This window comes from Pseudorasbora parva, chromosome 11 (genome assembly GCF_024679245.1).
Source record: "Pseudorasbora parva isolate DD20220531a chromosome 11, ASM2467924v1, whole genome shotgun sequence".
NCBI lineage: Eukaryota > Metazoa > Chordata > Actinopteri > Cypriniformes > Gobionidae > Pseudorasbora > Pseudorasbora parva.
The window spans coordinates 5,022,720-5,044,208 of NC_090182.1; the positions used below are offsets into that span (position 1 = coordinate 5,022,720).

Genomic DNA, 21,489 nt, shown 5'->3' on the forward strand with positions numbered 1-21,489 from the left:
TTCCTGTGTTTTAAACCATTTTAGGTGCGAACTCAAAGCTCACTTTGCTTGTCTATGTTCCACTCAGTCTCAGTGCACAGAAAGCCATTTGGGGAACAGTTTCCATTTTGTGGCTTAAAGCTATTTTAATAACTATTAAATCAAACATCCTGCAGTTTAGCGACAGTAGACTGTATTTAAATGACAAACACGTATCTAGCTGATTTGGACATCAAGTTTGGGCTTTTAGGGAGGAACGAAACGTGCACCGCTGTGAAGGAAAGAAGAGCACTAAAATATCACAGCCCTATTTTCTTGCTGTCATTGCTTTAGGGCTGCTGTCGTTGCAATAATGTCTCCGCAAAGACGGTGCAAATTTATTGTCCTTTTCAGACACCTGGTAGAACTGCCAGACCGGTGTATGTAGAGGAGCAATTTTAGCTCTGCATAGAAAAATGGTCTTGTTTTGCATCATCTGTTGTCATTTTTAGTACTAACTTTTAAAATCAGTCAAAGACTTTTTACAAATAAATGTACACATTTTTAAATATAAAATAGTTCTAAGCACGTTGTCTTCTGATCTGTCCTGACAGCGTTTTATTTTATTTCATGAATAAACAGGGCAAGTTAATATTACCAACTGTTTATTTGGATTAATTGTCAGTTCACATAGTTAGGGTACTTTGTAATGTGTCCCTCCGCCACCACAGAAGACCATTTTTAACCCAGGAAAAACCCTGTATCCCCATTAACTTGATCACTTCATGATCAAAACCCAAACAAGCAGCCTGAAAACACTGACAATATGTGGTTGTGACAACACTTCAAGAGCATGACACCTCTGTAAACAGTGGTTGTGTTAAATTTGAGAACACAAGTCTTTTGTCAGAGTTATATTACTTAAGTCAAAAATAGCAGATGCCAAACATGTAAGAAACCATGACTACTGTATGGTTACTGTGTTGTTAATCACCAGAGTTTCAGGAGTGTGTTGTGTTCTGTACACACATAGCATAATAATTTAGGGGATTCAATCCTGCATTTAAATGCGGTTGTCACTCCTGAAACTTTACAGTGTGTACGTGGCCTGTATGTACTGCTTCCTACATCCTCAGAGACCGTAAGGCAGGGTTTGACCTGCACTGGAAAGTTCAGTAAAGTATTTGACCTGCAAAAACTAATTAATTAGGGAATAAGAACAAAATGTAGGAAAATCTCAAATCTTTGCCCTTTTGCTCCCAAGCAAATGACTAGCGATAAAAAGTCAGAAGGTATGGAGACATTAACTCTGATGTGCTGAGTTCAAGAAAAAAGAAATGGGGCAATTAGGAAATTACCATTATGATGATTTTTTTTTTTTTAGAATGAATTATGTCATGTGAATATGTTTGTCAAATTCACAACCATTCCACAATGCAGAAAATGCAGAAAATTGCAGAATCAAGATGTAAACATTTTATTCACTTTAAGATTTGAAAAGCCACAGAATTTGGCAAACTTTGGATTGTAAACTTAATTAAATCATGATATGAACTAGTGTCTGTAAATATTAAAGCACTCAGTGTCACGTAAACTCTCAGTGTGAACAAACAGTTTAATTGCAAAACAAAAAGAAAATGAATTTTTAAAGTTTTATTTGATTATGTTGGTAACGCTTTATAATAAGGTTAATGTACGTTAATGTATTAACTAACATGAGCTAACAATGAACAACACATTTGTTACAGTATTTATTCATCGTTGTTAATATTAGCTAATTAAAAAACCAGCCGTTCATGGTTTGCTCATGTTAGTTCCCAGTGCATTAACTAATGTTAACAAATAAAAAATTGGATTTTAAGAAAGCTTTAGTAAATGTTGAAATTAACATTCATTTAGATGAATAAGTGCTGTAGAAGTATTGTTCATTCTTAATTCATGTTAACTTATGGAAACCTATTGTAAAGTGTCACCATTATGTTTCACAAAATAATTCAAATGTTGAAGTTATGCATTCATTTGATTACCACTATTTTTGATTATAAAATTATATTAAATCATAAAACACAGAATCAAGAAAAATTAGGCACTATTACTGTTCATTTTTATGCTTATATAATATATAAAGTTATGACTTAAACGAATTAGACATCCAGTTTGATTATTACAATTAAATGCAAACATTAAAACAAAGCAGAAATTAAAATCTTGAATTTGGGGGAAAAATAAAACTGATTTCATAGAGCCTTAAAGGGTTAGTTCACCTAAAAATGGACAATAATGACTTACCCTACTGTTGTTTGCTCAGAAAGGCCTTCATTGACACCAATGTCATTTCCTCTCTCAAGACCCATAAAGGCACTAAAGACGTCGTTACAAAGCCCATCTCACTACAGCGGCTCGACAATCATTTATGAAGCGGCGAGAATAGTTTGTGCGAAAAAAAAAAAAAAACTTGTAGTGATGAGCCAATTTCGAAACAAAGTTTCAAACCGTTATGAATCAGTGTATCGATTAAAGGTCCCGTTCTTCGCATGTTTTCGAAGCTTTGATTATGTTTACAGTGTGCAATATAACATGAGTTCATGTTATAAATGTTCGTCGTGTAAAAAAACACAGTATTTTTCACACAATTTACTTATCTGTACAGCGCTGTTTCCTCCGTCCTAAAAACGGCCTGATGATTTCCTTGTTCTATGAAATCCCTCCTTCAGAAATACGTAACGAGTTCTGATTGGGCCAGCGCTTCCCGTGTTGTGATTGGACAGCAGCTTAGCGCACTTTGCCCGGAAAGGTCCCGCCTCTCACCATAACGGGGAGATGCAAGCGCTGAATGTGCGCTCTTCTCCACGTGGGAGAGCAATGAGACCACGCCCCCTATTTTGTGTGTTCTTGTGGGCGGAGCTTTAGTCAACAAACGGTTCTAGTGACGTCATTACAGCAGGAAGTGCAGCGGTGTAGCCCAAACCGGCCGATCGCTGTAGGCTTTGAAAGGAAACTTCTGTTAAATAAAATATCTCGCTTGGCATTGAGCTTTGAGCTTTATAATTTTACAGGTATTATTTATGCTCTAACAGCAACATTACACACTAACTAAAGTTTGAAAGATGGAATCGCGAAGAACGGGACCTTTAATGATTCGGATCGCCAATGTCATGTGATTTCAGCAGTTTGACACGCGATCCGAAACATGAATCGATTCACTGATTCATTATATTTCGAAACTTTGTTTTGAAATCGGCCCATCACTATACAAGTCGTCATTGTGCGCACAAAACTTCTCATCTCTTCATAAAATGATTGTAGAGCCGCTGTAGTGAGATGGGCTTTGTATCGACGTCTTTAGTGCCTTTATGGGTCTTGAGAGAGGAAATGACATTGGTGTCAATGAAGGCCTTTCTGAGCCATCGGATTTCAACACTAATATCTTCATCTGTGTGTGAAGATGAACGGAGGTCTGACGGCTGTCCAACCACATGAGGGTGAGGAATTCATAACACAATTTTCATTTTTGGGTGAACTAACCTTTTAAATCACAGTAATGATTCACTTAGATTTGAACATAACCAAAAATCTGGATCTGTGATTCAGTGACTGAACAAACGCCGAACGCTATTACAGGCTCAGGACAGAAGACTTTTGTGTGAGATCTGTACCTGCGGTAGAGCGGCTCCACCATCAGGTGAAGCAGTTGGCACAGTGCGATGGCGATGGCCTTGTGGGAGGTGGCGTAGAAAGCTGGCATCTGATCCATGATGCTCTGAGCGTGCTGCCAGTCACCGATCCTCAACAGCGCCTCCAGCAGCCCCAGCTTCTGGTTATCAGGAGGCTGACATGAGAAGAGAAACAGATTAGAGGAGCCAAGGACACACCTCCACATACGGCATCATTACATCCTCTTCTGTTCATCATCTCGTCTGGAGAGGAGTCTGAGGGGATTCTTATCTTCAGAGACACACACAACATCTGTGTTGTTTCATACAGCTTACAACTCACACTAATGCAAAGTCTAATTACCCACATCAACTACTGCAAAACTTGAATTTTTATATATTCAGGTGGAAGGGGACAAAAAGTTTAAAGGGGTCCTATAATGCCCTTTTCACAAGATTAATACAAGTCTCAGGTGTCCCCAGAATGTGTCTTAAGTTATAAAACAAAACAAAACAGATTATTTATTTAAGGATGTTTTGAAAGGCCATATTTGGGTGGCAGCAAAAACACAGTTTTTGTCAAGTCACTTTATTTCTATAGCGCTTTTACAATGTCGATCGTTTCAAAGCAGCTTCACAGTGTTGAACAGGACAATATTGCAACAAAATTTGATTCGGCTGTACAGTCGTTTTGGAGAAAACGTTGATATTATCAGCTCATTTCAATTATCATATATTGACAGTGACAGCCTTAATGTATATAAGCGGCAACCTCCCCCAGTTTCTATTAAAGCCAATACGTTGAGAGGTTTGTTTTCATTCCTCAAACAAAGATTTGAACGGTTATGAATCAGTGTATTGATCAGTGATTCGGATCGCGTGTCAAACTGCTGAAATCACGAGACACTGGCGATCAGAATCATGAATCAATTCGCTAATCGATTCATAACCGTTCAAATCTTTATTTGAGGTTTAAAAACAAATCCGGAAGAGAAGACAATGCTGAATAAAGCTATAGTTTTTGTTATTTTTGAACCAAAGTGTATTGTCGATGCTTCAAGAGATTTATTAACCCACTGATGTCTCATATGGACTACTTTGATGATGTTTTTATTCCCTTTCTGGACATGGGCAGTATAGTGTGCATACACTTGCATTCGCTCTCGGACTAAATATAAAATATCTTAAACTGTGTGTGAAGATGAACGGTCTTACGGGTGTGGACGACATTAGGGGGAGGAGTTAATGACATTCATTTAATTTTTGGGTGAACTAACCCTTTAATGGAAACAAATCTCTCTAAGTTTATTGCTGTTTTTCTAAATCATGTTACTTTCTCCCAGGTGTCTGTTAGATCACAACACTGGAGTAGAGAGCACCATATGTGCACGATAACTTAAATTTAAAACTGTTACAAGAAAAGGCTTAATAAACGTGCACAGATATAATCAACTCAGCATCAATATATCTTCCATTTGTGCTTTGAAGTTTGAACTTTTCAATGTGGAGTCCTGTGTACCTATATAAGTATGTACTTCTTAATAATGAACTGAATGTTATTAAAGCCTATTGCTGCATTCTGTATGCATCTTGTCATTATACAGGAGATTTCATTTAAAAGCATTAACTTAGTACACAGCATGACTAAATTGCCGCTTATCTCTGCGTCTGGAAGTGCATTTTGTGAATCATCCTGTCAGACAGAGTCCCTGAGAGCACGCAGAGTGTCTGTACATGTGCTTCTGTAATCAAACACCTGATCAGCCGAGCAAAAGACATTTATATAACGCTGACAATTACATGGATTTATGCCATTAAATGTGGTCTTGTGTGAGCAAACTAATCTTCTGTCAATTAGGGCTGGGCGATATATCGAATATTAGCGATAAAATTGCAATCATTTTGACGGCGATGTAAAATTGGAAAATATTGTGAATATCGAATATTTCAAATTCAAGAATACTTTCCCAAAGAGCGTTACCAGATAACGCAGATAGGGCAGAGGTCTGCTTCCACCATTCACTAAACACTGAAGCAGAAGAGTTAAATATTCACACGCAGCGCATGACAAAGACATAAACGTGCGCATTAGAGAATAAACCGCAGCGCGGGACGTGCTCGGTTCAAGTGCGCACACACGCCTTGCAAACATGCAATCACGATTCAGTTATTTCGCAAATTATTTGGGTTTGAATGGTCAAAAATATGTAAAAACATCCTGCCGAGTATTTAGGTTAACACAATCGGGTGTGTCATAATTAGAATACCACATTTACCATATGTATTATGTTAGATGCACAATAGTTACACGACAATGAAACAAACAAAATACATAAAATCTTGTTTATTTTGGTTACGAATAATGAAGGATCGAAATGCATGTTGATCTTTCGTTGTATTTAGTAAATCGCAAAAACACTATTAGATAAAATCCGTTTTATGCGTAAGTGGTACAATCTGAAAGAGACTCTAATAACACGAAAGCCAATTGGCTGCCATATATAAGAAGCATTTTAGTCTCATTTGTAGTCTTAATACAGCAAACTATAGATGGACTAGCAAAAGAAAGAACTACGACACCAAAAAAAAGTGCTGTGGGAGAATTTCAATGAGCATTAAAGGTTGCTACATGGATCTAGGAAAATTACTCGTTTAAAATGATTTAAGACCTAGAACAGAATACTTCAGCTAATTTAAGACTTAAGGCATAACATTTAGATTTTGAAATTCTAGAGTTTAAGACTTTTTAAGACCCTTTCAGAAACCCTGTATAATAACATTAACCAAACAAAAGACAAAGCTGTTATTAACTATATTTGTACATTATATTTTATTTATAAAGTGCAGTGTTATTGTACATTTGATTACAGTTTCTGTACCTGAACACCTGAAAATCTTTATTTCTATCTTATCTTATCTTTGCATGTTTAAACTCTTATAGGCAATAGGCGAAACTTTAAATAGGCAAAAGTTTCTTGTGTGTTATTTAACATGTTGGTTCATGGCATTCTGCTACAATTAAATGTTTTACAATAAGACTTAAAATAAATGTGAATGATATCCATGTTTGTTTTTTTACCGTATTGGAATTAAATTAGGAATCAATAAGAATCGTAATTCATAATATTCAAATGGTACCCAGTAGGGATGTCCCGATCCGATCACATGATCGGAAATCGGGCCCGATCACGTGATTTCAGACTCGATCGGAATCGGACGTTACATCCCGATCAGGACTCGGATATAATGTATATTCTGGGGTGAGCTGAGCATGATGACGCATCAATAATATGGGTTGTAACTTGAAAATAATGCTTTATGTATGTTTCTGTAGATGGATACACGTGCTGGCTCCTCGGTGATACATTACAGCAGCACTAAAATCACCCGTGTATATTCGCCAGAAGACGCGAATGAGAACGCGCGCGCTGTGCATCATCCGAAAGCGCGCACTCGTCTCACAGCGCGCTAATATTGAGTTCTCTTTCAAGATTTGCGCTTAAACGGACCAACTCACACAAGAAGTATGTCAGCATGTCCATCTTGATGAGTATCCAAGCAGACACAGTCTGAATGTGCCTTAAGAGGACTTTATACAGTCGAGAAAGACGACGCAGAGCCTTCCATTAGGTCTTAAAGGGGCAGCAGCCTTTACTGCTGTCTGTTTAATGTCAAACAAAAGATAAGGAATTGTAAGGATTATTCTTTAATTAAAACAGTTAAATATGCAGCTATTTTACACTTCAAATATTTTTCCCCAAAGTTGATTTATGTCATTGTAGGCAGTTATCATCACAATGATTTCATTTAAAGTGTTTTTTTTTTTAAATAAGTTTAGTTTTAGTTAGTTATCTGATGCTATAAAAACGGCTGTGTGACGTCATGATTGACAGCCGAGATCGACGTCTTCTCTGAGTGAAGTTCACTGAGGCACTAACAGACTTTTTCAGGATTTTTGGGAGCAGATTATTTAATTTAATTTAATTTCCATAACTGTTTATTTCACACCAACATAATTAATTGTTCTGCACCTATGAGAGTATGGGTGTGCTTTTGATATCGCCGTTGTACTTCCTGCTCTGCGCAACTTCGGTCTCTGACTTTTTTATATTTACTGTTGCACTAAAATCCAAAAGTGAAGAATTTGTTATTTATTACTTGATTGTTCAATCTACCTCACAGAAGTGCTCTGTTTGTTAGAGTTGTTGAATGTTAAAATAAGGTGAATAAAATAAAAAATAAGGAACATCCTGGTTCGTTTTTTCGCTCTTCTTTATTCTTTTTTTATGTATTATAGAAGTATCGGATCGGGACTCGGTATCGGCAGATACTCAAAATCAAATGACTCGGACTCGAGGGCAAAAAAACCTGATCGGGACATCCCTAGTACCCAGCCCTAGACATGCGCGAACAATGACCATTTTTTATTTGTGGGTTACTATTCCTTTAAGAGCAAAATTGAGAGTCATCTTTGCATTTTCATCTGGTGCCACTAGAGGTGCAGGAATGCCATGCTTCAGTTTAAATGTACTGAATAAACTACAACAAAAGATAATTTACCTTCTCGTTCTTCTCCTCTTCCTTCTCCTTTTCTTTCTCCTTGTCCTCTGCCTTTTCGGAGGGGACGACCACCATGGTGAGTTTGCGGGCGATCTGCTTGGCCTCCAGGATCTCTCTCTTGTGCTCTTCCACAATGCTGGAGTCCAGTGGGAGGAGCTGTGTAGAGAGACATGAGTGTGTCTCTGTGTTAACATTGGCATCATAACCAAAAACTAGTCGCTATTTGATACAAATCAGAGCAATGCATCGTCATGTTTCCAAACCCACAAGCTCAGTTTATCCAGGGCTTATTACACCTGTCATGTGCAGAACGTAATGAATATTCTCCCATTAAATATTAAAACGAGCCAGCATATTGTGTATTTCTGTTACAGATTTTGTAACTGTATTTCTCTCTGAATAAGAAATGTGAATATCTAAATGGTATTAACCCAAGCATGACATTAAGCTGGCACTATGTTCTGAGCTGCTCTATTATGAGCGTGATGCTCCAGATTCATGCAGGTCCCACATCAACAGGAAATATTCAATCTTGTCCACATTGGACACAGTTTAACACCACATGCAAATGGAGTTAAAGTGCGTCTGTAATTCTATTAAGCAGAATTATGTTTGTTTGTTTATTGAAAGATTTACTTTTTGTGCTTTGGCCTTTATTATGACCGGACAGTAAGCAGACAGGAGGCGAGGTGGAGGAGAGAGGAGGAGGAGGAGAGAGGAGGATGGGATTGGGAAAGGTGCATGTGTCAGTACACTGCCCATAAGGTTTTTAAACTTCCTAAAAGCATGATTATAAAAGTTCTGACAATACTGAAATCACCTTCAGCCAGAACCTGTTTTGCAACTAACTGTCAATTGTTTTCTTTGACAATGTTGATTAATCAACATTAAAACACTCTTTTGCAGGAGAACCAACTGCATGTCATATTCTTTCTGCTGCGTTCCAGGCAGGTTTTTGAGCCCGCAAGTTACGACTTCACACCACGACGCATGACTTTGTAGCGTTCCAGGCAAAGTCACGGCAAACTACCTGAGCGGAGCGCAAGGAATTGTGGTGGCCAGTAGGGGTGACCCCTAATAGTCGAAGATTCGATGCATCAATATGCGGGACCGGATTCGACCACTGATCTCACGGTCGAATCTTCGCGGGTGTTATGAAACGAGGATCATACCATTTTGGCAATATGAGGGTGCTCAATATTAATGGGGTGCGTCTCAATCAGCTCCCTAGGTCAGTAGTCAGAGCACTGATCAGGGAGTCAGCCCATTGACTTATGCCCTGACTACTGAACTAGGGAGCTGATTGAGATGCAGGCAGTGTTAAAAAGATGTGGCGCAGCGCTGAGCGATGCCTTTAAGGGCGCTGAGCTTCGCACCAGACGCGCCGCGCCTTTAAAATTCGAACACACACCGGCGGCGGCATTCGGCGCTTGTCAGTGGCGATTACATTTATTTTAGCCTATATTTCCCTCAAATCGTGAATGTACTGATTTCACCCTGTACTACAACATACACTCATCGTGCAGCTCTTCTGTCAGAGGTCGATTCAAAACTGAGCACGCGTGTGCTCGGCGCTGAGCTTCAGTCCGGTATGCGAACGCCTTTAGGCACAATCGGCTTAAGAACGTGCATGTAAACGCACTGAGTGCTCATTTCCTCTCTAGGGCAGGTAATTTTTTTAGGTTTATTTATCAAAATGTTCTTATATATATTTGTATGATGTTCTGTATTTCGATCGCGGCTTTAACATGTTATGAGAAAACGGTTTACGAATGTTTATCCACCACATTACCTTTTATTTAAACCTAAATAAAAAAGCCATTGTCAGTTCGTCTGTCAGTTGGCAGGCAGTTTTGGTCGCTTTATTAAAAGTTGTTGCTGTGTGCAGTCGTGTGTAAAGGAAAATAAAAATAGTTTTACCCTCGTGCTGACTGTCGTTCCTCTCCCAACCTATTCACACACACAAACACAGATGATTCGACTATCGGTCGACCATAGAGAGATTCGACCATTCTGATTCGAATGTCTAAATCCTAAGTCGAGGATAGCCCTAGTAGCCAAATGTAAACAAAGCATGGCGGACTGTACGAGGCTTATGCACATTTACAATTATTTCTATCCCCAAAGGTGCTTACGGAGGAGAAAAACCGGCACATATGGCAAGAGAAGCGGTTATACCTTTTATTTTATATTATTTGTATATTTGGAAGTGTATATGGTATTAATTTTATTCTTGAACTCAATGGACTTGAAACTAGAAAAGCTGCTGATAATGCATAACATTTACGGATAAATAACGTTAGAGCAATACCTTATTTTGATAAACAATTTGGTTTTTAATGTACGACTTCCATAGACACTGCATCCGTAGGGGCTGCCATTGTTGTTTCGCGGGCTGTGACGTCAGAACTCGTAACTGGTAGTTCATCGATCTAGTACGAGTTTACCAGTGGGAAGTCACGGGTTTAACGGCCATCCCAGTGCAATTTCATGGGTAGAAGGTTGGAAATACACGTCCAAACTGGTGAGGGCGCCATTTAAAAGCAGTAAAACTGTCAGACCTAATGCATCTTTAGTCACTAATATTACTTTGGTCAACCACCAAACAGGTTAAACCAGGGATGCCTAATGCGGTTCCTGCAAAGTTCAGCTCCAACCCTGATCAAACACAACTGAACCAGCAAATTAGGATCATCAATTAGGATCATCAGGAACTCTGTGATTCCCGGCAAATACACGGATAATGCGACCCGGCATTTGTTCCCGGGCCGCTAGATTTGGTCCATTCACACTGCCAGCGAAATACCGTAATATGTGCGCTTTCACACACAACCCGTAACGGTCCCGGGTCGAGTTGACACGTGACATCCTGATGTGACGTATAACGGCGAGCGATCTCAGCTTCAGCGCGGATAGTAAGGAACTCCGTGGTCTCGACTTGTGTCAAGTTTGCACACATTTCTGCTTGTTTAATTTTAGCTTCTTTTGTATACGAACACTCTCTGCGTTTAAAACACAGACGAGCTCTTCTGGCACTGCAGGGTTGTATTATTGAAAAAACAAGCTCTAGGAGTCGCACGATAACTACGTACACGTTGCGGCATTAGTTTTGGCTTTTGTTCACACAGCGCTCGTCCCGGGTCGAATCCTGCAATGTTACTAGGTCCCCGACCCGGGTCGAATCCTGCAATGTTACTAGGTCCCCGACCCGGGTTCAATTTGGTAATCAATTCCGGGACGTGGTTGCTTTCACACAGAAGGCACCCCGGCAATGTTCCGGGAATATTGTGGGTCCGACGTGCAGTGTGAAAGGGGCTTTGGTGTGTATGATCAACTCTACAGGAACAAGCTTGGGCACCTCTGGGTTAAACTGTTGCATATCCATGTTTCTTGGCCATTAGATGCCAAAACGTTGCTTGATCACCACTGTCAGTAATCGCAAATTCGTTGGGGACTCACAATGGAAATTAATTGAAATGCAGTTGTCACTCCTGAAACATTGCAGTGTGTACATTCGACATGGCCCCATTACAAACCGTTCCAAAAGTGTAGTATCACCACATTTTTACAGTTTCAGTACTGTAGACACTATACCAAACGGCCTGATTCTTCCACTCACATGAGCGTAGAGGTCTTCAAGAGCGATGAGGTTGTGTTGAAGAAGAGCTGCAGCGATGTGGTACAGAGATGATGGCGTTTCTCCATTAGGCTCCTGTGGACACACACAAAAAATAAATAAACCAGATCATGACTGCAGACAGCTAACAAATACAGTTGTAAAACAATAACAAAATGTTCACTACACTTCCAAGTATTTGGTCACAGTGTATTTCTACTACTTTCGTACATTTGAAAAAGTCATGACAAAATTATACTTGAAGCAGTCATCTTGTATGAGTTAGTGAATATTACTGCACAACATCATGAACTAAAATAAGCCAAGACCTGTTTATGAATTAGTTTACTGCTTTTTTAAGCATTAGAAAAATCAAGACTTTAGATTGGTTAAGTAGCATGAATAAAAACTAAACAGGAAACGTGTGATTGATTATAATGCTCAGTGCTGAGAAATGTGATGCAACGTGAGCAGATGTAAATGTAATGCCGTAATCAGCACACTTCATTTAGCATTTCACTTTATACGCAATTTAGTTTAATTTGGCTGTAATAGATTTAGCTTAATTTGGATAGGGCCTATATTGCCCCCTTATCTTGAACTTGGGGGGAATTTTGTTCATTTTGATGGCATTTAAGTCCCAATTAATTTCTAACCATGGACTAAACAGACAGTTTACCATGTACTAAAACAAAGACAGGAAAAGTATTCAGTCACATATGTGTATAAGTGAATAAGTGTTCATTTTGTCAGCCATTTTTATTTAGGTCTTAGTCTGTGTTAAATGTACTTTTTAGTTATATTAAGTCAACTGTGGCAAGCAGTCTCAGCCGGGGAACGTGAGAACGGGACGAGGCCTTTGGCGTGAGAGATAATGAGCGCCAGCAGTTCTCGCGGTCTGAGACTGCTTACTTGTCCTGTTTTTGTTCAGTCAAGTTGTAGTCGACAAAATTACTGGAAATTTTTGTCAATAAAGTGTCACATTTTCATCATGCTGCATAATGGTTAAATTGAGAATCAGGATTATTTTGCTCAAAATGATAAAAATCGCAATGATTGCTGTCATTTAATAAATGTATTCTCTCATATCAGAATTGTTTCACATAAGCACAAATCAAGAGTGTCAACTCAAACCAGTTTATTTTACCTCATTTAAATGTCCTGATTTATTATAGGCTATTTATCAACACTCTAACATTATGAAAACCAAATTACATCCAAATTATATTAAAGGGGGGGTGAAATGCTGTTTCATGCATACTGAGCTTTTTACACCTTTAAAGACTTGGATTCCCATCCTAAACATAGACAAAGTTTCAAAAACTAATGTTGGACGTTTGATGGAGTATTTCTGTGTCAAAAATACTCCTTCCGGTTTCTCACAAGTTTCGGCGAGTTTTTTTCGAGTATGGGTCTACTTGACGTTAAATAGATCGGAAGGTCCTTGTATGGGCCTTCTCCCGGTAGGGTGCGCGCGCGCGTAACTAGAGGGAGAGCGAGGAAATGCACGCTGTAAACAGTCTCTCAGGTGCAGATCCAGTCGTCCGTGAACACTTCTGACGCGCCCTATGGTTGCACCGCGCTCCACTTTATTCCTATGGGTGACGTCGAGCGACTTCAGCACAGCATTCCGGGAAGGCAGCGCTGCATTTGAACCGATTTGAACGCAGAAATGACGGGAAGCTTCAAGGCATCGCTTCAGTCGCGTCGCAAAGTGGATTTCCACGGTCACTGCTGTCACAGGACTTCACCAAATCATACCAAAGAAGTGTGTTTTTGACAGAGCGGTCCCAGCGATAAAGTTCGGTCCTGCTTTGGAAGCAGCCGGTGAGTTAAACTGCTTCAAATGTCTGTGCTGTTGCTTATCGTCGCGTGAGTAAACATCAGTAAACGACACGGTCGCGTGCTTCGTCATTCAAATGCGCTAACGGACTCCATTGCTGTTCTGTATAACACTAGTCTGACTCTGACGTGCAAAACCGTTTTGCTTGCTACTGCTAAGGTTTAGTCACATACAATAGTCCATAAACCGAATCATGTCCTCATAAACTGCGCGTAAAGACACACAAAGGCCCCTAAATACAGTACATACCACAGAGACGGACATCCTGATGTTGTCGTTTCTCCTGTTCAATTTATTTCAGCCTCAGATTTGATTGTGGATCATTATCTGTTTTAGCTGAGATAGATGGGTTTCTCCACGCTTGAGGACGTCACCGCTTTGTTCGCGATCGTCATTCTTTAGCTCCGCCCACACGATACGCCTCCAGGCGCTCGGTTTTTTCCGGAAAGACTCGGTACAGCCCATATTTCTTTTATAAATATGATAAATCTAAAGACTTTTCGGAGATATGAAGGATGCAATACTACTCTATAGGTACTCAAGATTGACATGAGATTGACTGAAACTGAGTGTTTCACCCGCCCTTTAATGTTTTTCTATAGAAACAACAGCAAAAAAAAGACTTTGTATTGTTACACCGACGTTGAGCAAGTGCGTTTATGTAATCAATCAAATAAAATCACAAATATAATTGAGATTAGGGATGTGACGGTGAGGAAATTCTCTCACCGGTTAATCGATGCGTGCCAACACCGGCAGGGGGATGACGCTGGATTTTCTCCTCTTTTGCACCTTGCTTTTAAATCGTTAATTTGAAAACTGGCACGGCCACACAGGCATTCATAATGGTGCACAGCAAAGCAAGCGTTTTCAATTAATTCCTTCGGAAGTTGAGGTAATGAACATCAAATGCTCTGCGCCAGTGGACGCACACCATAATGAATGCCCATGGACATTTTATTTCCGCCTTAAATTTAGCGCCAATTCGGGGGCGACAACTGCTTTAACTATAATAAAATAACTTTCATTGAAAACAAAACAGAACTGTAGAATGACAAATTCACTTAAACATGCGCTTCTGCCATCGTCTTGTCAGTCTGCTTCACTTTTGTAATGAATGAGATCTGACTCCTGCTGCTGGTTTGTGCTGCAACTCTCGTTCAGCTCACGCTTTATTAAGCAGACACGTTCAGTTTTTAATTGTGGTGTCTGTTCTCTAACTGAACTAAAAAATGTTACTACAATAAAAAAAACGTAGGTGGGCAAGTGATGTACCGGGTGCTGGGCTGAACACCACTAACACCAACTATCGCATCAAGCCTAGTTGAGATCCATGTTTGGATTTATTACAGGTCATCACTGAAGGTTTGATTGCCGATTTAGTCGCAGTAAAAAGCTTAAGCACCTTTTGAAGGAACACAGATGGACTGAACGACACTTATTTAAGCAGAAAATCTTATATGAAGGTCGCTGAACTCCAGCTTACTTGTCTGTTTTCACGTCATCAGCCCTTCTTCCTCAGTGTAGAGAGAGTGTGTACACATGGTTGCCAGATTGCAAAGATTGATTAACACACCTGGCAGAAAATGTATCCTTTTTAAAGAAAAGTTCTGATTGGGGGATTTATGCTCGATTAAATCGCAAGCATTAAAGCTCATAGTAGAGAATATTTTAGTCTCGTCTTTTTTGTCTACGATATTCCATGTTTATACAGTAAAGTTATCATTTAATAACCATGGTGTCATCGTGTAATTGTCATTTTCCGTTAACGAGATTAACAGTACCCTGTATTTAATTGTAATGAAGGAGATATCTGATGTGCAGTGATGCTAGTAACTTAGTTACTTTTTAACGCGGTACTCTAAACTGACTACTTTTTCCAGTAACGAGTAATCTAACGTGGTACTATTTCCAAACCAGTAATCAGATTAAAGTAATTTATCCAAGTCACTGTGAGTTACTATTTTAGTCATTTTCCTTAGTAAAAAATGTAAATATATTTTTGCTTTCCTCTTGCATCTCGGGAAGAATATGTTTTCAGGAAATATTTATTTAATTTCAACTTAAAATGTCAGGAGATACATTGTTGACGTTGGTGTTAAAAATGCACTTCCAATAAAGTGAGTGTTGGCAAAAACGGTTGTCATTTCTATGTTGAGGCGGCAGAGGTGTTGTTGGAAACTGCTGAATGTAACTAATAAAATAAGGTGGGCGTACACGGTGCGAATTCGGACACTCGGGAGGTCGTGAGATATTGCGATGCTACGAGAATTTGATCATTGAATCAAATCAGCTGGTACACGGCACGACTGTTTGCACCTCGAGCCGGCCGCGATCACATGAGCTTTCGTGTTAAACACAGACACCGGAGCTTTCAATGTTGCTGCTATAGCTTCAGATACAAAAAATAAAGAAAAAATGTGTGCAAATGATTTGATTTGTTGAAAAGCAAAGAACAGTAGCCATTCCTTTCAACTGAAACAACCAGAGGGAGAGAGAAGGGTGCGGGTGAGAGAGAGAGAAAGTGTGTGTGTGTGTGTGTGTGTGTGAGTGTGTGTGTGTGTGTGTACGCTCTATGTTTTCAACCAATGAGCTAATAATACTCATAGATTGAGCCTATGTGGCGTGCTCGTGCTGGTAAAAATCGGGCCGACTCCCCGAACTTTTTAAACAAGTTTAAAAATTACCGTAAGGTCGGGAGGTGCTCTCTCGTGCTCGGCTCGTCTCGTATTTCCTCTCACACGGTGCGAGCCACGACCATACGAGCATCCACGATGTCCACGCAATTTCTCCCGAGAAAAAAAAATTGTCTGCGAGTTCGTACGACAGCAAAAATCGCACCGTGTCCGCCCGCCTTTAGTTACTTTTAAAATCAAGTATCTGTAAAGTAACTAAGTTACTTTTTAAAGGAGTAATCAGTAATCATCAGTACTACTTTTTCAAAGTAACTGTGGCAACACTGCTGATGTGTGAGGTTTTGCATTCAGGAAGCATGTCAAGAGCTGCAGGCTGAAGTGGATGTGGAGATGGGCTGTACCTGGTGGAACTTGAATTTAAAGCCGAGCATGTGGCAGAGGGTCTGGTGCTCGCACATGTAGGACTTGATAAGAGGGATGAAGAACTCATCGTGGTCAGAACGACACTCGTACACCTCCAAGATGATGTCCAGCACGCGGTTTGGGTCCAGATTGAAACATCCTGTGGACAGAACACTGACTGCATCACCTCATGATCTCCATTACAGTTGTGACACACAACAGCTGTTAATATGACAGCTGGTTTGAGCTCACTCAAGTGATCACAAACTTTTGTTCTGGGCTGCAGTCCCAGTCATCATCAGGGCTCAACAGAGACGGCCCAATGACCTGGGGCAAGTGTCAGAGTTTCATCTGTCATTTGCCCTAATGGTTCACACAACATGTGTTTTTATTAGGTATGGATCTAGGGGTGTGTGATATTGAGAAAAAAATTTATATTGTGTTATTGTGCTGTTACCTTTGGCATGTTTAGGACTACCGTGGTCAGCTGACTCCTGAAGTTATTGATATTCTTCATATTCTGTGTGGTGGTCAATTCACAGCTTTTGTTTTGAACTAGTCTCGTTGGTGAAATTGAGTAAAAACAGGCAATATGGAGTCTAAAATATAAGCACTTAATATTACATTTTTGTTTAGTAAACTTGTATAAAATGAATATTACTTTAGTTATTCTGATAACAGGAGAAAACTGCATTCTTTGTGTGATATTAACTATAATAAATGGTATAAATATAGACTATATCCCGCAGTGAAAGCGTGCACTTATGTGAGGGATATACTCGATAATGTCAAATTGCACATTGTTAAAAACAATTACGATAGAATTGCGATCTGTAAAACTTCATCCTACAGTCTTAAAAATATATCTGAATTGCAGCACATGCTTTAAATGCAAAATGCTAAACAGTTCAGATTCAGATTATTTTATTTAATGCCATGTGAGCATTCAAAGCTATTTTCATGGCAAAAATTCAACTACAAAAATACAAATATCATATAAATACAATAAAAAACAAAACAGCAAGTCTGCTGAACAGTTAGTTCATGTGTTCATGATTATCTACTGGGTGGTCGCCCTGCTCGCTTAATAAACAAACTCCAGTTGGTCCAAAACGCAGTAGCTCGAGATCTTACTAGAACCAGGAAGTGTGATCATATTAGTCCAGTTCTGTCAACACTGCACTGGCTCCCTATTACACGTCGCATACATTTTAAAATCTTGCTTATTACTTACAAAGCACTAAATGATTTAGCTCCTCGGTACTTGAGTGAACTCTTAACACACACTCTTCATCACGTCTATTGCTGTCTCAAAACTCTGGCCAGTTGATAATACCTAGAATATCTAAATCAACTGCAGGCGGTCGATCCTTTTCCTATTTAGCTCCTAAACTCTGGAACAGTCTTCCAAGCATTGTTCGGGAGGCAGACACACTCTCAGTTTAAATCTAGATTAAAAACGCATCTCTTTACTATGGCATACACATAGAACATTATCAATTTATATTATAAGAAGAAATGTTTCTTGAGCAGGACATCATATGAGAATGATTTGTGAAGGGTCATGTGACACTGAAGACTGGAGTAATGATGATAAATTCAGCGTTTGGTCATTTTAAATTGCAATAATATTTCACATTATTACTGTATTTTTGATCAAATAAATGCAGCCTTGGTTAGATTAGGAGAATATTTTCAAAAGGCAACTTTTCCAAACTTTTCACTGGTAGTGTAGTTATACATGTTATTAATAACATTATAATTGTTTAAATGATTAAGTCCTCAAGAAGCACTGACCTTCAAGAAGATCTACTGTTAGCCATCATCGGCGATGTTTAACAAAGTTTAGCTCACGGGTTATTAGGAAAGGGGATGCGATGCGTACTGTACCTATTAATGACTTGATGTTCTCCAGGACGATGTGGCTGGTGAGATTCCCGGACAGATCCTGCCCAAGCTCCGTGATCAGCTTAGCGTAACCTTCATTCTCCTCACGCAGCAAATTGAACTTCTGCTGTTTGTAACTGCAGAGCGAAGGATGAATGGTTACACTGTGACCGAACAATAACTTCATGCAGTCATCTCAAAATAATGAAGGTCTGAGGTCTGGTGGTCACAGGCAGCAGCGTGAGGCTAATGCCGCCCGCAGACATATGCCAGGCATCTCAGCAGACGACAAGAAACCAATTTCTTCATTCAAACATGCTTATGTTAATGAAATGACCGTTAGATGGCACAACGAACTGTGGTATGGGTAGAGAGAGGGCTTTCAGTGCACTGTAATCTTGATAAATCTCATTAAGAAAGACCTACACAAAGGCTTGAAATTAATCATCATCAGGGGGAGTTTCAGGCTGTGCCTTTCATTTACAGCAAAATGAGGCTGGGGACATTTTATAGATTCAAAACAACATGCTGAATGTGCAGAAAGCAGTGACCTGTGCCTGAAAGAGAACACCACGGCACATTTCAGCACAGGAACTCCAGGTGTTTTATACCCACTGACTAAATCTAAAAGCTTGACTGCCATCTGAACTCATCACACCTGGCGGTTCAACGGGGCCAAACTCCTGCGCTTCAGATGCCAACGATCACGTACAAGTGATGGATAAATATAAAAATTGATGTAAATGTTGATTATGTACATAGAAACAGTGTATTTTAGATTGACAGCACAGGGAGATGAACTCTTACACTATTTGCGGTGCATCATGGGAATGGGTGTGAATTTCACATATCAAACAATGCTTTAACTTCTCGCTTTCCTGTATTCTGCTTCAGCTCTCTTTGCCTTGGTAGACTGCATGCATGCATATGTCAGATTAGTCCTAGTTAATAAAGTCTTGTTCAGTTCACACGTAAAGTTGTTTGTGATTCATGCTCATATACTGGAGCCCACAACCACACCGATTTTGGCTAGATGCTGTGATTAATAATATACAGTAAGAAAGTTGTTTTCATTACCCTGGAAATTAGCATTTCTTACTATTAATAAATAATTAATACTATCGATGCACAGATATTTATTTGATTATCGGCCGCTGATATTTATCGGATGATTTTTGATCAATTTACAATCATCCGCATACTGGCTAAAGCATGTATATATAACAAGGCTGATAAAACAAGCTGATGGTTTATTAATTAACTGTATGAAGGCACTGAGCTGTATAATGCATGTTGCATAATCCAAGATTAACCCATAATCTAATATTCCTGTTGTTTTTTATATACATATACAGCAAACTCATGAATATAAAGAAAATTTACTCACTAGTCTTGATCCATTTAACATTCAACATGCATAAATACAACATAAAGATACTTATGAAATAAACAGTGCTTTTTAGGTAGTTTTTGTTTTGTTTTTGGATACAGAAATACAAGTTAAATGTAAAAATATATTATTATTACATTGAGAAGTAGCTAAATTCTTTTTTTTTTTAAGTAGCTAAAGTAGTAGTAAAGAGAAGTAGCTAATTTCTACTGTAAAACAGTAATATACACTATATTGCCCAAAGTATTGGGATACCCCTCCAAATCATTGACTTCAGGTGTTCAATCACTTCATGGCTACAGGTGTATAAATCAAGCACTATCAATATCTACAGATCTCCAAACTTCTGTGGCCTCCAGATGAGCTCAAGAATAGCGTACAGAGTTTCATGGAATGGGTTTCTATGGCCGAGCAGCTCATCCAAGCCTTACATGACCAAGTGCAATGCAAAGCGTGGGATGCAGTGGAGTAAAGCAGCCGCCACTGGACTCTAGAGCAGTGAGACGTGTTCACTGAGCGACCAATCACGCTTCTCTGTCTGGCGATCCAAAGTACGAGTCTGGGTTTGCCGGGTGCCAGGAGAACGAGACTTGCCTGACTGTGTTGTGTAAAGTTTGGTGGAGGGGGGATTATGGTGTGGGGTTGTTTTTCAGGGGTTGGGCTTGGCCCCTTAGTTCCAGTGAAAGGAACTATTAATGCCTCAGCATACCAAGACATTTTGGACAATTTCATGCTCCCAACTTTGTGGGAACAGTTTGGGGACAGCCCCTTCCTGTTCCAACATAACTGCGCTCCGTGCACAAAGTGATGTGGAGGAACTTGACTGGCCTGCACCGAGTCCTGACCTCAAACTGATAGAACAGCTTTAGGATGAATTAGAGCGGAGACTGAGAGCCAGGCCTTCTCGTCCAACATCACTGCCTGACCTCACTAATGCACTTCTAGAAGAATGGGCAAAAATCCCCATACACACACTCCTAATCCTCGTGAAAAGCCTTCCCAGAAGAGTTGAAGCTGTTAGAGCTGCAAAGGGTGGGCCAACTCCATATTAAACCCTACGGATTAGGAATGGGATGTCATTAAAGTTCATGTGCATGTTAAGGCAGGCATCCCAAAACTTTTGGCAATATAGTGCATTTCTGTCAGAATTACTTCAAGGTAAACTGAACTTATTTTGACAGGTTGCCTGGAGAACCTTTCAGTTTGTGTTTATAATATGATGGTAGATTTTGTAAAATGAAACGGTAAAAGGCTCACAGAGTAACTCTGGAGATGAAGCTAATGCATTCATGTCCTCATATTGAGGCAAAGGAGGCTGAAAGCATTGTGCTTCAGTGTGTGTGGTAAAGGAAAAGGCGCATCTGCGCCCTTCATTCAGCGAGACACACAAAACATGTAGCATTCATATTTAAATATTTCGTCTTATTTCGTCTTTTTGCAGCCTAATATGTCACAGACACTAGTCTATATCACAATTTGATTTAGGTGTACAGACCTACTTTATATTTATAAAAACTGATGACATTCCACTTTATACAGTAAAT

The 21,489-nt window shown here is 39.5% G+C and overlaps 1 protein-coding gene across 2 annotated transcripts in view; it reads right to left on the reverse strand.

Moving 5' to 3' along the window:
* Positions 1 to 21,489, reverse strand: part of thoc2 (THO complex 2) — a 145,591-nt gene that overhangs the window by 102,576 nt on the left and 21,526 nt on the right. For both annotated transcript variants that reach the window (XM_067456848.1, XM_067456846.1), the window contains exons 7-11: positions 18,559 to 18,692; positions 16,668 to 16,828; positions 11,791 to 11,883; positions 8,172 to 8,327; positions 3,615 to 3,787 (exon numbers count right to left, since the gene is read on the reverse strand). In XM_067456848.1, coding sequence (XP_067312949.1) covers positions 3,615 to 3,787; positions 8,172 to 8,327; positions 11,791 to 11,883; positions 16,668 to 16,828; positions 18,559 to 18,692 — 717 coding nt within the window. The remainder of the gene's footprint in view (positions 1 to 3,614; positions 3,788 to 8,171; positions 8,328 to 11,790; positions 11,884 to 16,667; positions 16,829 to 18,558; positions 18,693 to 21,489) is intronic.